Genomic DNA, 13,608 nt, shown 5'->3' with positions numbered 1-13,608 from the left:
CACTGGTTTTAGAAATGTTGAGTATGGTATTGGAAACCATCTTCTTTGCAAGCCTTATTGCTACTTCTGCCTTTAATATTTGCAATTGTTCTAGACAATAAACAGAATTGCATTTAAAAATTCTGTCATGCAAAATCTGGATAGCACAAAGCAATTCATTTCATAGCAGTCAGTCAGCCAGTCCAAGAAGATCCTATCCTCATCCCAGATTCGTTCTCTCAGAGACTGAAAAAAACGCACTGACTACCCCCAACGCTTGCAGATACTTCCTGCTGCAAATGAAAGCTCTTGTCATCACTTTCAAATGAAATATGGGAGAGCAGCAATCACAATTTGTGTGCTTTTTTCAGTAAGGTGTTTTAAAAGGTAGAAAAACAATAAATGTGAATCTAGAAACTGGAGAAGAAGAAAGAGATGATTTGGAGTGGCCTTAATATCTTGCAGTTTTTTTCAGATGGTGACAGATCCTCTGGGAATATTTTTTTCTATAAAAGGATATATTACTTCCTTTCATTCTCTGAAAGGAAGGAAAGCAAAGATAACTCTTCAGAGGAAAAAGTGAAGCAGACCTTTGAGAATAGAACATTTGACATAAGAACATTAGTGCATTAGTATGTAAAATGTTGGATTTTTCATCTTCTGTCTCAAGGTCTTTTAAAAAGAAAACAAAGCCAAGACACCCTTTTGAAAGAGGACAAAAAGGATGTCAAAGCTCTACCTTTTCCTGACAGAACTCACGATTCAGACCATGTAGGATTATAAGATTTTTCAAACCATTCTTAAGTCTGTATACTATTTATACTGAAATCCCCAAATCCAGTTACTAACTCTGGTAATACTGAACATTGTGTTGACAGCAGATTTTTTGCAGTAATAGTTTTATTCATAAGCTGTTTAAAAAGAAATCTATTGTGAGTGAATAGTTCATTGGCATAATAGTTATAGTAGAAGTAGTAATAATAATAGTAATAATAATGTTCAGGGGAAATGAATTTATGTGGACAGGCCACCAAGATGATTAGAGGGATCCAGCACCTCCCCTATGAGGAAAGGCTGAGAGAATTGGGGTTGTTCAGCCTGGAAAAGAGAAGGTTCTGAGCTGATCTAATTGCAGTCTCCAGTACCTGAAGGGAGCCTACAAGGAAGATGAAGAGAGACTATTTACTAGGGCTTGGCATGACAGGACAACAGGGAATGACTTCAGACTGAAAGAGAGTAGCTTTAGATTGGATATCAGGAAAAAATTCTTTACTGTTAGGGTGGTGAGGCCCTGGCACAGATTGCCTGGAGAAGTTGTGGTTGCTGCATGCCTGGGAGTGTTCAAAGCCAGGCTGGATGGGGCTCTGAGCAGCCTGGTCTAGTGAAAGGTGTCCCTGCCCAAAGCAAGGGGTTGGAACCAGATGACCTTTAAGGCCTCTTCCAACCCAAACCATTCTATGATTCTGTGTTTCTGTGATACAAGCATAACTGTCTGTTTCATTTTTAGGAAAATGGATTTTTTAACTTCATCTGTAGCCTTAGATACGTAGCAGGGAATACATGATTCTGAAAAAAATTCTTTGAGCTCCCACAATCTTTCAGCAAATGGCATGTTTAAAAAAAATATGAAAGCTATTGTGAGAGTGATTTTTGCCTAGGATTTTTGCCTATGTGGATTTTTGCCTAGGACTATTTTATTGATAGTGCAAAGGGTCACAGAGATTACAAAGATGCCTGCAAAGGTGGAAGATAACACAGATACAGGGAAATATCCCTGTTCTTCCAAAAAGGGAAGTGTAGGAAGTAAAGAAGCAACTCTTCTAGCACTCAGGTGTTGGAGGTCACTTGGAACAGCAGACCCACTGTCTTCTGTGTAAGCCCTGAAACCATTTCTCCCCATCCTCCACGGGCCCTCTCATGGGCTGCTGCTGTGTTCAGAATTATTGGCCTTTTTCCTCATCTTCAGTAGAAACAGAGGAAATAAAAAATGCTCTGCACTTTTAAAGTTAACATTTGAGGAAATCTTCCTCTCAACACAAATGCAGAGGACACTGCATGTTTCATACTAGCATTAAAGAAAAAAAACTCGAAGTTTGCTCAAAGTAATTATGTTAATCAGATAAAGCCATATAGTTACAAGATCTGTCAGTTTCCAAAGAATTGTTAAAACAAATGCAGTACTTCTAACCAGAATTTATGGAATCAGCATCCTGAGAAAGCAACTTGCCAAAACAAAGATGATACTTTTTTTTCTTAAAGAAAACTCCTGTCTTTCAGGTGTAGTTTCTTGATTCTTATGCAGGAAGTCTAAATACTACAGGAAAGTTCTGACTTCTTTTGCTTTATTGAGTTCTGGAGAAGATGTTGCTTTCTTGCACTAAAATTTCCAGCAGAGGGAGCTTTACTATTACATTTAGTAAAAAAACCAGATTTACTCAATATTTTTCATCCACAATTTAAAAAAATGTGAGACCATTGGGCTTTTTTTTTTTTTTTCTTTTATGCTGTGAATTCATGACATCTTAGTATGGAACAATTTAAAAGGAACAGAAAGGGCAAAGACCTTCCTAGAAAGAACATTTCCGTATGTAGTGTTACTATTTCATCACACTTCCTTTGAAATAGGAAAGTTCTTTTTACTTAAAATGGAATATTTTTTGTTTTTCATGATCTTTCCAATTTTTTAATAATAATTTTTCAAGTACTTTAAGTAGAATTACTCTCACTTTTCCTTTGTTGCCTACATGCAAAAAAAAAAGGGGCAGGAAGTAAAATTCTAGGAAAACTTCTTTTTTCCCAAAAAACTTCTCTGTTCAAGCATAACCTCATCAAGATTTCCAAGCTTCACAATCTTCCCCTGCTGTGATGGACTGCCAGGGATGGACACACCAAGAATCTTTAATGCTTTGGAGAAGCTCTTATTTTTCCTGGCACAGACAGTCCATTAAACAGATAAAATATAAATGTGGAAAGATGATTATTCTGTCACAAGATAACAGAATTATAGTGTTGCCTGTATCTATTGCAGGGCTGATTTAGTAGCTGAACAGAATACTGAAACCTATTCTGTTACTGTTCCAGTCTCTTACATACAAATTAGTAGTGGTTTAAAGAGGTCTTGTCTATTAACTTTACAGTCATACAGTGAACATGGAAGTAATGAGAAATTAAGATGAGGCTATTGTGAAAATGCATATATATGTATAAACACTGTGGTCTTGAATTGATTGTAGTATGTAAATTCCCATACATTTTTTAAACTTTGCTTAGTGTACATATGATCAGTGGACTATTTTGTATTTATGTTAGAAAATATATAGCATGTTGAACCATTTAAAATTCTTTTCTATATATACTTCAGTGCTTCAATTCCTGGTTTTTTTATTTTGTTGTATGTTATTAATTGATAAATGTAATTGATTAGTTGGTACATTTTTTAATTGATTAAACATTGTTTTTTATGTTGTTTATGTCAGTGGCCTTCCATTTGGCTAATAGAACATAGGTTATTATATAAATAAATAAACAAATCTATACATATCAACATATTTGTTGTTAATTTTGCCTGTATGATTTCAGAGACAGATGTTTATACTTTTGGACTTGGACAATATGGGCAGCTGGGACATGGAACTTTTGTGTTTGAAAGTTCAGTACCGAAGTCTGTGAAACACCTGAAGAGGCATAAAATATGTAACATTGCATGTGGGGAAAATCACACTGCTGTGATAGCAGGTATGGGAGTGCAAAATTCTGGAAGCACTTCTGGCAACTCTCTGTTATACTGCAAAAGCTTTCCTTGTACAATGAGCAGTAGCAGACATATCCATTACTGGTTCTAAAGGTGAAATGATCCAGTGAAAAAGCTGGATTTGATAGGAATTTCTGATTCACAGCCATGCCATGCATAACTCTCTATCTCCTGGGGAATTATAACCTCATAATCATGCCTTGCTAACAAATATTCTTGTTTAGAAGCCTTTGTTTTTCTGTACAGTTTAAATATTATTATTTTGTTGAGGTGTTTTTTTATGAATTGTCTAGACCAACATGTCAGACAGTACTTTGTCTGAAAACATACATATATTTTAATTATATTCACCTGTTGAAGATCTAAAAATAATTGTTCAGGTTTTGCTTTTGGAAGAGAAATATTCATTACTTTCATGGCCTGTTACTTTGTAATGGTTCTGTCCTGGTTTTTTATTGAATCTTTGTTTTAACATCCTTTTTATTCCCACATGCAGAGAATGGCCTCATGTTTACTTTTGGAGATGGACGACATGGCAAGTTAGGCTTTGGAGAAGAGAGTTTTACAAATCTGTTTGATCCCACTTTGTGTTACAATTTCTTGAAGTTCACGGTCCTTTCGGTAAAACTTTGGTTCATTCTTCTCAGACACCAAGATATTTTATCTCTTAATGAAATAGATTATTAATGAGAGCTGAAATCTCATTATAGAATTCTTTCTTTCTATAACATTTAATTAGTGGACAACACAAACTGAAGGAAAGAGGGAATTACATTGGCTTATCAGTGTTCATTTAGTTTAGAATGTGTTTGACTTGGGCTACACATACAGATTGCTTTTTAGGGTTTTATTCAGTACTCTTGTGCTATGGTGTTTTGGTCTTTAGAGATGTGGTAGTTTACAAACTGAATTACTTACTGCTCTTAGATGGTTGGAAGTATGGGGAAATTTATATCTTTTCTGCAAACAACAGAGAGTCATCTTTTCAATTTTGACAATTTTTGTACACGGGGATATTTCTAAACCTTAAGAAAATTTGAGGTGTTGGGGGTTTTTAACTTAAACCTCACAAGAAAGCAGGAGTAGTCTTTTCTTTTGAGAATTGTGTAGGGAAGTTTTTTCATCTGCTTCTTGAGGTGTAGAAGAAATAAATGTCACAGAATTGTCAGCATCAAAAATCCTATGTGACTCAGGATTGAATAAAATTTGGGACAAAATCTGTTGATCACTTCTGTTTGTTTACTGGAATTAGAAGTGAAAGTAGTTTCATTGGAAGCAGTGAGTGTTTTAAACCTTCTAAAACATGAAACCTCTGATCTTTATGTAATAATATTGTGTCTATTGGAGTGTGTAAGATTTGCTTTACATTTTGTGGATTTTGTGATAAAACATTTAGGTTTGAGTCCCTGAAACTATCAGAATTGCTCTCATTTGACTTGTATCAAAATAATTAGCTAAAATCTCTTGAAAGTCAGTGGAAATATCTTTGCTATCTCCCGTATAAAAAATTTGATAGACCTGTCTTTTGTTCTGTTCAATACAAATATATTGTATTTAACAAAGAAGAAGTGAACATAGATCATTAGTCATTATTAAACATAGTTAAGTACTTTTATCTTGCTGGTGTAATTAGGAAGTAAATTTGCAGCCATTTGGTATGTCTTACTTTTATTACATTTTTTCTTATAATCTAAGCCCATAGAGATGATTGTAAGAAAAGTGCATCCTTGATATATGCAAATGAAGTAATCAGACCTTTTTTTGAGCTGTAGGTTGCTTGTGGTGGTTGTCACATGCTGGTTTTTGCTGCTCCAAGACCTAAAGGATCTGAAGTAATCTTGGAAGATTTATATGAGCCTCATTTGACTGCTACTATCCCTAAAACAAGCGGGGACTTTGTACTAGCAAACACTTTGCAATTATCAGCAGCACGAATAAGACGTCGAGAGAGGGTGAGTTCAGAGCTGGTTAGATTTGCCATACTTCTTTCAGGAAACAAAATCACTTTTAAAGCAAAAATCACAGCATATACCAAGCAATTAAATATATCTTCTTGAACTGTATAATTTTAATGTATGATGTAAAAAATATGTATTTACCCTGATCCCAAAAACTGACGCAGGAGAAAAACAACAGCTATCGGTCAGATTTTGCTTGCCTATTTCTGTGAGAGAGATTCAAATTGAGTTTGTAATTTTTTTTGTTCTAAAATGTAGAACCTGTTCATTTTCATTTTGTAAACTATCTTAGAAATACTTTTAAAAGAATAGTAAGAACCTGGCTCTTTTGCTCTTCCGAGTCCTTGAATATATTAAACAATTTCATAGCATCTAAAATATCAAAGAAGAATATTAGATGTAGTTACTTAAAATATTACTTTTTGCTCTTTTATCTCCGCTACACATTCTATGTGATTTCCTTAAACATCACAATGAGTTGGAAAATTTCACTTACCTGTCTGAGAACTAACTCTACCAAAACCTGAATTTATTCTGTAAAAATGTATTGACGTTGTGGATTAAATACGTTGATGTTATTTGAGGGACTAGTTTTTAATTTTAAATAAATTAAAAAAAAAAAGGTCTTTTTCTCCTTCGTTTATATTTTAGGCTTGCTTGAAATCATTGCATAGAAATGATTTTAAAAATCCCACTATGTACCTGCCCACTTTTTAGGACTACAAATAATTAAAATATTAAGGATATTTGTTCCTGCTTATTAAGTTGCAACACTATCATCAGCTAAATGCAAGTTCCACTGCTGAGTATGAGATATTGCTTGTGTTTTGTTCTTCTACCCTTTTTCTCAACCTATTGTTTTTTAATCTTCTAAAGGAAAGGTCACCAGAGCAGTTTGTTCGAATGGCACAAACTCTGCCTCCAATGGGGGAAAGCTTCTTAAAATCTTCATTGCCTGTGACAAGCAACACCAGCCCATTCTGGTTTTTTGCAACAAGTCATCCTAAATCTGAATCTTTGAGGGATGGAGACCATGAAAAAGGTGAAGTGTCCCCGCATCTTGCTGCTGTTTTCTGATAAGAATGGTTTGACTCTCATCATTCATAAACAAATGTTCAGTTTGAACATGAAAGAAGGTTCAGGTTCAGTCTCACCTCAGGTGGGCCTGGCAGCACACAGACATGAAAGCTGAGAAATGCAGACAAAAATTGCCTCACACTGTTCATGTTTGCAAAACAAGTTTAAAGATTTAGAGGAGGCTTGAGTGAAAGAAATACAACTTATAAACTGTACCAGTGGCTCCTTAAGCTTTTAGAAATAAGATTCACAAAAATGTTGTAAGAACATTAACTGCTTACTTCATTTTCAAGGAACAAAAAGGAATTACAGAAAAAAAGAGTTAGGAACAGTCTTAAAGACATAGGTAGGCCTACAAGGAACTTGGATAAGAAAAGATAAGAAAAGAGGTCTACTAATTCTTAGAGGACCTTTCTTCTTCACTTGGAAATGCAAAAGTGCTCCTTGCTCTTTATGTAAGATGATAAGGATTTATAATAATCAAGCTAATGGAGAAGTCTGGATAATGGTAACACAGCACTGGACCTTTGCACAGATTCTCTAGAGCAGTTCTGGACTTCTCTGGGTTCCTGGGCATGTGTGATTTCCTGGGAAGAACAATGCTGCAGAGTGCAGGATGCAGTGCTTCTGTGTAAGAGTTAGCTCAGATTTACCGGACAGACAAATCTAATTTGAAAATAAGTAATTCATAGAATGAAGACGATTATTCTTAAATCTGCCAGCAGGTCCATTAGCATTTCTGGTTCCAGGAAAGCAATGCAGTGAAATTTGAATTTCCTTTAGAGTCTTCTTAGGCCTAAAAGCTCAGTTTTTGTGCTGTGTTAAATGGTCATAGACCTTATGAGCTTAATGATGTAGGGACATTTTTACGATGCTGCATTAAACTCACTATCTCTCCATCCATTACATAATGTGCAATGGAGATAACATGACTGCAGCTGATTTGGTCTAATTGTTGCACTATTTTTAAAGAGATTATCCAAAAGAATCTTTGTCCCATGTAATATTTAGGCTGTGAAAGCCTGCAAAAATGGTCAGAGATCTACAGTGCACTGAGACCAGATTGCTGAGCTACCTCTGTTGTTAATACTGATGAAAGGAGATGGAAGTGTTTCTGCTGTGTTTTAGGCCGAGGGGATGAAGAATCTGAGGACTTCACTTCTATGTCAGTAAAACAGAAATAATCTCTATTTTATAAGAGTGGACTGTTGTGTTTGCTATACAGTGCTTGTTCCTATGACATTTTTTTATTTCCCCCTCTTTTACTTTGTAGAAAATAATCATCAAAAAGATAAACCTGGTAAAGTCTCTGCAGAACAAGATTCAGATAATGAAAATATTGACAGAAACCTTGGAGATACAACTGACATCCTGAATATGGTAATATATTCCAATAATGAATCTGTAATTCAGTAATTTTTATGCAGGGCTAGACAAAGAAGCTAAATTGTGTTTCAGGTTCTAATACAGAATTCCCGACTAGCCCAGAACATCATATGTGACAACAAGTACTGACACAGTGTTAAATGAGCATGCATTTTATATCATCATTTTCCAGTGCTAAAATATGTTTTAATTTTCCAAGTAATATTGTGGTATGAGATTGAAGCAGTCCAAGTAGTGCAGTGCCACCCCATGCCTTAGCTCTGGAAATCAGAAAGAAAAAGAAAAGGATGCTGGAGGCCACAAGGGGATCTCTATCTCTGACCTTGCTTTTCTTGATGACTTCCAACAGAGAATTGCAGGAAATTAAGCAGAAGAGCATCTTTTCCTGTTTTGAGAAGAGGTTTTTTAGTACAGGTGGATCATATCAAAGGGAAAGCCAAAATGCAGACAATTCGATTATTTGGTGATCCCCCAGCTTGTTCCTACATATTTCTTTTATTTAAAACACATGTTCACCTTATCACTTGTACAACTTTCTAAAACATTTTGTTCTCTCGGCAGACAGGACATGTCCTGGCCTTAATGCAGCCACAGTTAGCCTGGAAGGATTGCACATTTTACAGGAATTACTTTTTGTTTGCATTTAAAAGTATTTAGTAACTGAACAATCTGTTTGTGCATGCCATTTATTTAACATTATAAGACTCTATTTTTGATTTACAAGAAAAAAATGTTATCAGATCCAACGTTCAGCATGTCCTTCATTAATTTACTGAAGCGTTATTTACATATTGCTCACTTTATGTGCTAGACTTCCTTCTCTGTTTTGGTTTTATACCTATTGTGAATCAACTTTAAAACATTTAAAAAATTTTTAAACATAAATTTGAAAAAAAGCCCATCAGGCAAACTTGTCAAAATACAAAATAAATGATTGCTCTTCTTGGATCTGAATGAAAGCAATCTGTTACAACATAGTTTTTTCAATTTTTCTAGACTGTGGCAACATACATCTTATTGACACATGTGACAAGAGGAGGAAAAAAATTTAATGTCATATTGATGATGCAAATTATTAGGAGTCTGAAACCAGAGCTGTCCATGCTCACTGTGTTGAAAAAGAATATGGGGGTTAGACCATGAGCAGTTAACAATCAACAGCAGAGAATATTATCTTGTCATTTGGAATATATGGGAAGGGATGAGCAAAATTTTATTATATATTCCCACCTAGTAGTATTCTATGTTGCCTTTTGGTTTTTGCTTTATGTGGAAGACATAAAGGTATTAGATTCCAAGGAAAATGTCTCCTGTGTAACGTTTCTTTGAAGTTGTTCTTTCAAGGATGTGGTACCAAACAATTCAAATGTTGAATTGAAGGCTGTGATGATAACGGAGTAAGGTTGTATTTGTAATTTCACAGTGAGTGGAATGTGGATCTCAAAAGTGCCTGTGGACTCTAAGAAAGTGCAAATGTAGCATTCAGTCTCTAGAGACAGTTTGGGTGTTGACATCTGTTCACCACTCTCTTTAGAAGCAGTGAATGAAGGAGTGCAAGTGAAGCAGGTGAGCTGAATGATCACACAGGCTGGTCTCAACCTGACTGTGCAGTAATATTAAAATGTTCATAAAATAGCTCTGTTTAGTAGAACTGGGCTTTGATGGTGCATTCCATAGTAAATATATTTATTTTTTTAATAGAGATCTTATTTTTTGCAGACACATGCAATGAAGTTGAGTCCTGGTGACCGGTCCTTAAAATTATCCCCACTCCAAAAACAGAAGGTACTGTAACTAATTACATATCTCTGTACTTATACTGATATTTAAAGAATCTGCAATTCTTGTATTGTCCTAGTACTTCATTATTGTGCTTTGAGTTCTCAAAAAGCCAGGAAAATGTTATAGACCTCCTCTTGCTAATTTTCTGAATATCCATGACCTAAAATTCTAAGAAGCTGCACGAAGGCAGAGAGGATTTGGGCAGGCACCTAGAACTCCACATATCCAGTGTAGCTTCAGATGAGAGTATAATATTCCCGTAGTTTAAGGAGCAAACTATCATATACATACTGTTACTTCAGGCAATAACACACATTTCTACTGGTTTGTTGATAGGAAAATATTTTGGGGCACAGTGTAAATAAAGATTTTATTTACAGATATTCACAATGAAGTATATTTAAAGTAGCAATAATAATAGTTTTAATTATGAAATTAAAGTACTTTGTAATACCTTCCTATTTCACTCCTAAAGTGATCCCAGCTTTTCAGCATTTTGTTATATTTCTTCATAATTTTGTTTTAGATTTTAAGTTATTCTGCAGAATTTGTTATATAAGTATAAAATTTAAAACAGAAAGACAATAGATTTTGAAACTTCTTAGAAAGGGCATAACAGTGAGTGCATCAGAAGATTTCCAAAGGAGGAAGGTGTAAGAGAACTGCACTAATTTCCTTCTGCTTGCACAGCCTCGTGCATCGCCCCTGCTCTGTTTTATGGGATGTGGTACTGGCTGGACAATTCTTACTGCATTTCCTTGATGTGCTTGGATAGTGAGAAAGGTGTAGCACTACACTGATCATTAACAGGATGTTACATTCTTCTAATACGTGCACTTCATTTCATGTGAAATGTTTACAATACGTTTAAAGTATGTAAATTCATTTCATGTGAAATATTCTACCTTTGATGCTGTCTTTTAATCCCCTCTCACAAATTGTTTCTTTTCTTGTTCAAATGCTTTTGTAATCTTTTTCTTTTGCTGCCATTTGTCTTTAATGCTTTTTTTCTTTCTTTTTAATTTTCTGCTTCTCATGCGGAATAGAAGAACAATAAAAATGTGAAACTGAAAAGAGATGGTAAGGGTGGGCTGAAAAATAAGGATTCTGATTTCACAAAGAAGGGCTCAAAATTGGAGTCTGGCTCTTTACTAAAGCAGTCCTCACTTTCAGAGTCACCTGGACAAGATTTAGAAAAGACTAGTGCCTTTGTAGGGAAGCCTGTGGCCAAAAAAAGTATAAAGAAAGGTAAATCTGAGCATGCACAAGGTGATAGTACTTTGAAAAGTGGTGCTCAAGAAATTACTGGGGACAAAAGCGTATTAGTGAAAAGGGAAAAAGAATATGCGGAAAATCCTGAGTTTTTCAGAGATGATGCAACTTATAATCTTCCCACTGAAAATCAAATTCTGACTGAAAAAATAAATTCTTCCAATAAAAAGCCAAAAGCTGTTAAATCTAAGCAATCCCTTAAAATAGAAGTACTTCCTTCTGCTCCCAGGGATACGCCCCAGACTGTTTCATTAATTGTACAAGAACACAGTCCTGCTAAAAACCAAGGGAGTCAAGAAACAACTGAAAGTCAAAACAAAATAAAGGATGGTGTTGAAAAATCTGACAGGTGTGAAAGAATATACATCAGAGGAGAAGAAAGTAGTGCAGAACAGAGGGAGCTTAAAAAAAAGCATCAGTTTTTGAAACAAACATCTGTAACTTCATCATCGTCTTCAACTGAGGAAAGTACTAATGATCTCCAAAAATATATACTTAAGGAAGAGGTCTACTATGAACACAGAGTTGTCCAGAGAACAGTAGAAAAAGTGAAACATTTGGACTTAGAAAAAGAAGACAGTGAGCTTGAGGAGATGCAAGCTACAAACAATGAGAAAGAATGTGTAGAACAGACTGATTTTAAAAGCCTGAATGAGGCAGAAACAAGTTCTAATGATGAAGACAGGCCATTAGAAATTAAGAAGGAGGAGGAATCTGATCAGGAGGAGGAGAGTGAAGGCAGTGAAAAAGGTGAAGACAGGGTGCTGGAAATTAAGAATGAGGAGGAATCTGATCAGGAGCAGGAGAGTGAAGGCAGTGAAAAGGGTGAAAGCGAAAAACTAGATGAAACAATTGATAGTGAGGGTAAACTAGGGGAGGAAGAAGAGAGTGAGGTTAAAAAAGATAGAGATGAAGTTTCAGTAGAAAAAGATGAAGAGGAAAAAGATAACGAGGAAGAAAATGAAAGAGAGGAATCACAGGCTGAGAGAGACAGTGAGAATGAGGGGGCAGAGGAGATTGAGGAGGTCAGTCAGCAAGATGGCAAAGATCAAGGAGATGAGCAAGGCAGGTTGATGGAGGAAGAAGAAATGGTGAGTGAGGGAGAAAAGGAGGATATGGAGGAGAAATATGAGAAAGAGGAAGGCACTGAGAAAGAAAAGGAAGAACAGGTTAAAAGTGAGGGAAGAGATGAGAGTGAGGAAGGAGGGGAAGAGAGAGAGGGGGAGGAAGAAAAAGAGGTAGAGTCAGAAGAGGAAGGAGAAGATGAAGAGGAAGATGAAGAAAACAAAGAAAGGGAGAATGAAAAAGACAAAGAGGGTGAAGAGGAGGAGTTGGAAGAATCATTGGCAGGGAGGGAAGAAGAGGTATCTGAAGAACATGATGAGGAAGATGCAAATATGAAAACTAAGGAAGTGGGTGAGGATGGAGCAGAAGAGAAAAGAGAAGATGAGAAAGAGGAAGGAACAGAGGCAGAAGCAGAAGGGCAGGAGGGGGAAGAAGATGAAAAGGAAGAAGAGGAGGGGGAAGAAGAGGAGGGGGAAAATGAAGAGGAAGGGGAAGATAAAGAAGAGGGAGGAGTGGAAGAAGATGAGGGAGTAGGAGAGGAAGAAGAGAGTGTTGGAGAAGATGAGGGAGAAGAGGGAGTGGAAGAAGAAGAGGAAGATGAAGAGGGAGAAGGAGTGGAAGCAGAGGGAATGGAAGAAGAGGGAGATGAAGCAGGAGAGGAAGAAGAGGTAGAGGAGGGAGAAGAGGGAGGGCAGGAAGAAGGAGAAGAAGAAGGAGAAGGGGAAGAGGGGGAAGAAGAAAAAGGGCAAGAGAGTGAGCAGGAAGAAGAAGAGGAAGAGAAGGAAGAAGAAAAAGGGGAAGAGGGTGATGAGGAAGAAGAAGAAGGAGAGGGGGAAGAAGAAGAGGAAGAGAGGGGAGAAGAAGAAGGGGAAGAGGGTGAGGAGGAAGAAGAAGAAGGGGAAGAGGAAGAGGGGAGAGAAGGTGAAGAGGGAGAGGGGGAAGAAGGAGAAGAGGAGGAAGGGGATGTAGGAGAGGAGGAAGAGGATGAGGGAGAAGAAGATGAGGATGAGGAGGAAGAAGGAGAGGAAGAGGAGGAAGAAGGAGAGGAAGAGGAAAAACCAAAAGATAAAAGAAAAAATTATAGCAGTAAACTTCCAGAAAAGAAAAGCAAACCCAGGAAGCCAGAAAAGACAGAAAGTGCTGCTTTACCAAACATCTCTAGACAAAACATGAAGTCCAAAGGTCATGTAGCAAATGGTTTACATAATTCAGAACAATTTTGGAACAATGTGCTACCTCATTATTTAACACTAAAGTAGCATAGACTACTGGAGATGCATTTTAAGCCTATTCAGGAAACTTTGGAACTATGGAAGACTGATTTTGATTACTTAAAAG

The 13,608-nt window shown here is 36.3% G+C and overlaps 1 protein-coding gene across 1 annotated transcript in view; it reads left to right on the top strand.

The window, feature by feature from the left end:
- Positions 1–13,608, top strand: part of RPGR (retinitis pigmentosa GTPase regulator) — a 50,470-nt gene that overhangs the window by 21,885 nt on the left and 14,977 nt on the right. Inside the window, 6 exon segments of the mRNA XM_039552154.1 lie at positions 3,559–3,714; positions 4,227–4,351; positions 5,503–5,682; positions 6,565–6,730; positions 8,039–8,145; positions 9,871–9,936. Of these exon segments, the coding sequence (XP_039408088.1) occupies positions 3,559–3,714; positions 4,227–4,351; positions 5,503–5,682; positions 6,565–6,730; positions 8,039–8,145; positions 9,871–9,936 (800 nt within the window).

The sequence above is a fragment of the Corvus cornix genome, chromosome 1 (assembly GCF_000738735.6).
Source record: "Corvus cornix cornix isolate S_Up_H32 chromosome 1, ASM73873v5, whole genome shotgun sequence".
In the NCBI taxonomy this organism is placed as follows: domain Eukaryota; kingdom Metazoa; phylum Chordata; class Aves; order Passeriformes; family Corvidae; genus Corvus; species Corvus cornix.
The sequence above is the reverse complement of the archived record's forward strand: the minus strand, read 5'-3'. Positions and strand labels throughout refer to the sequence as shown.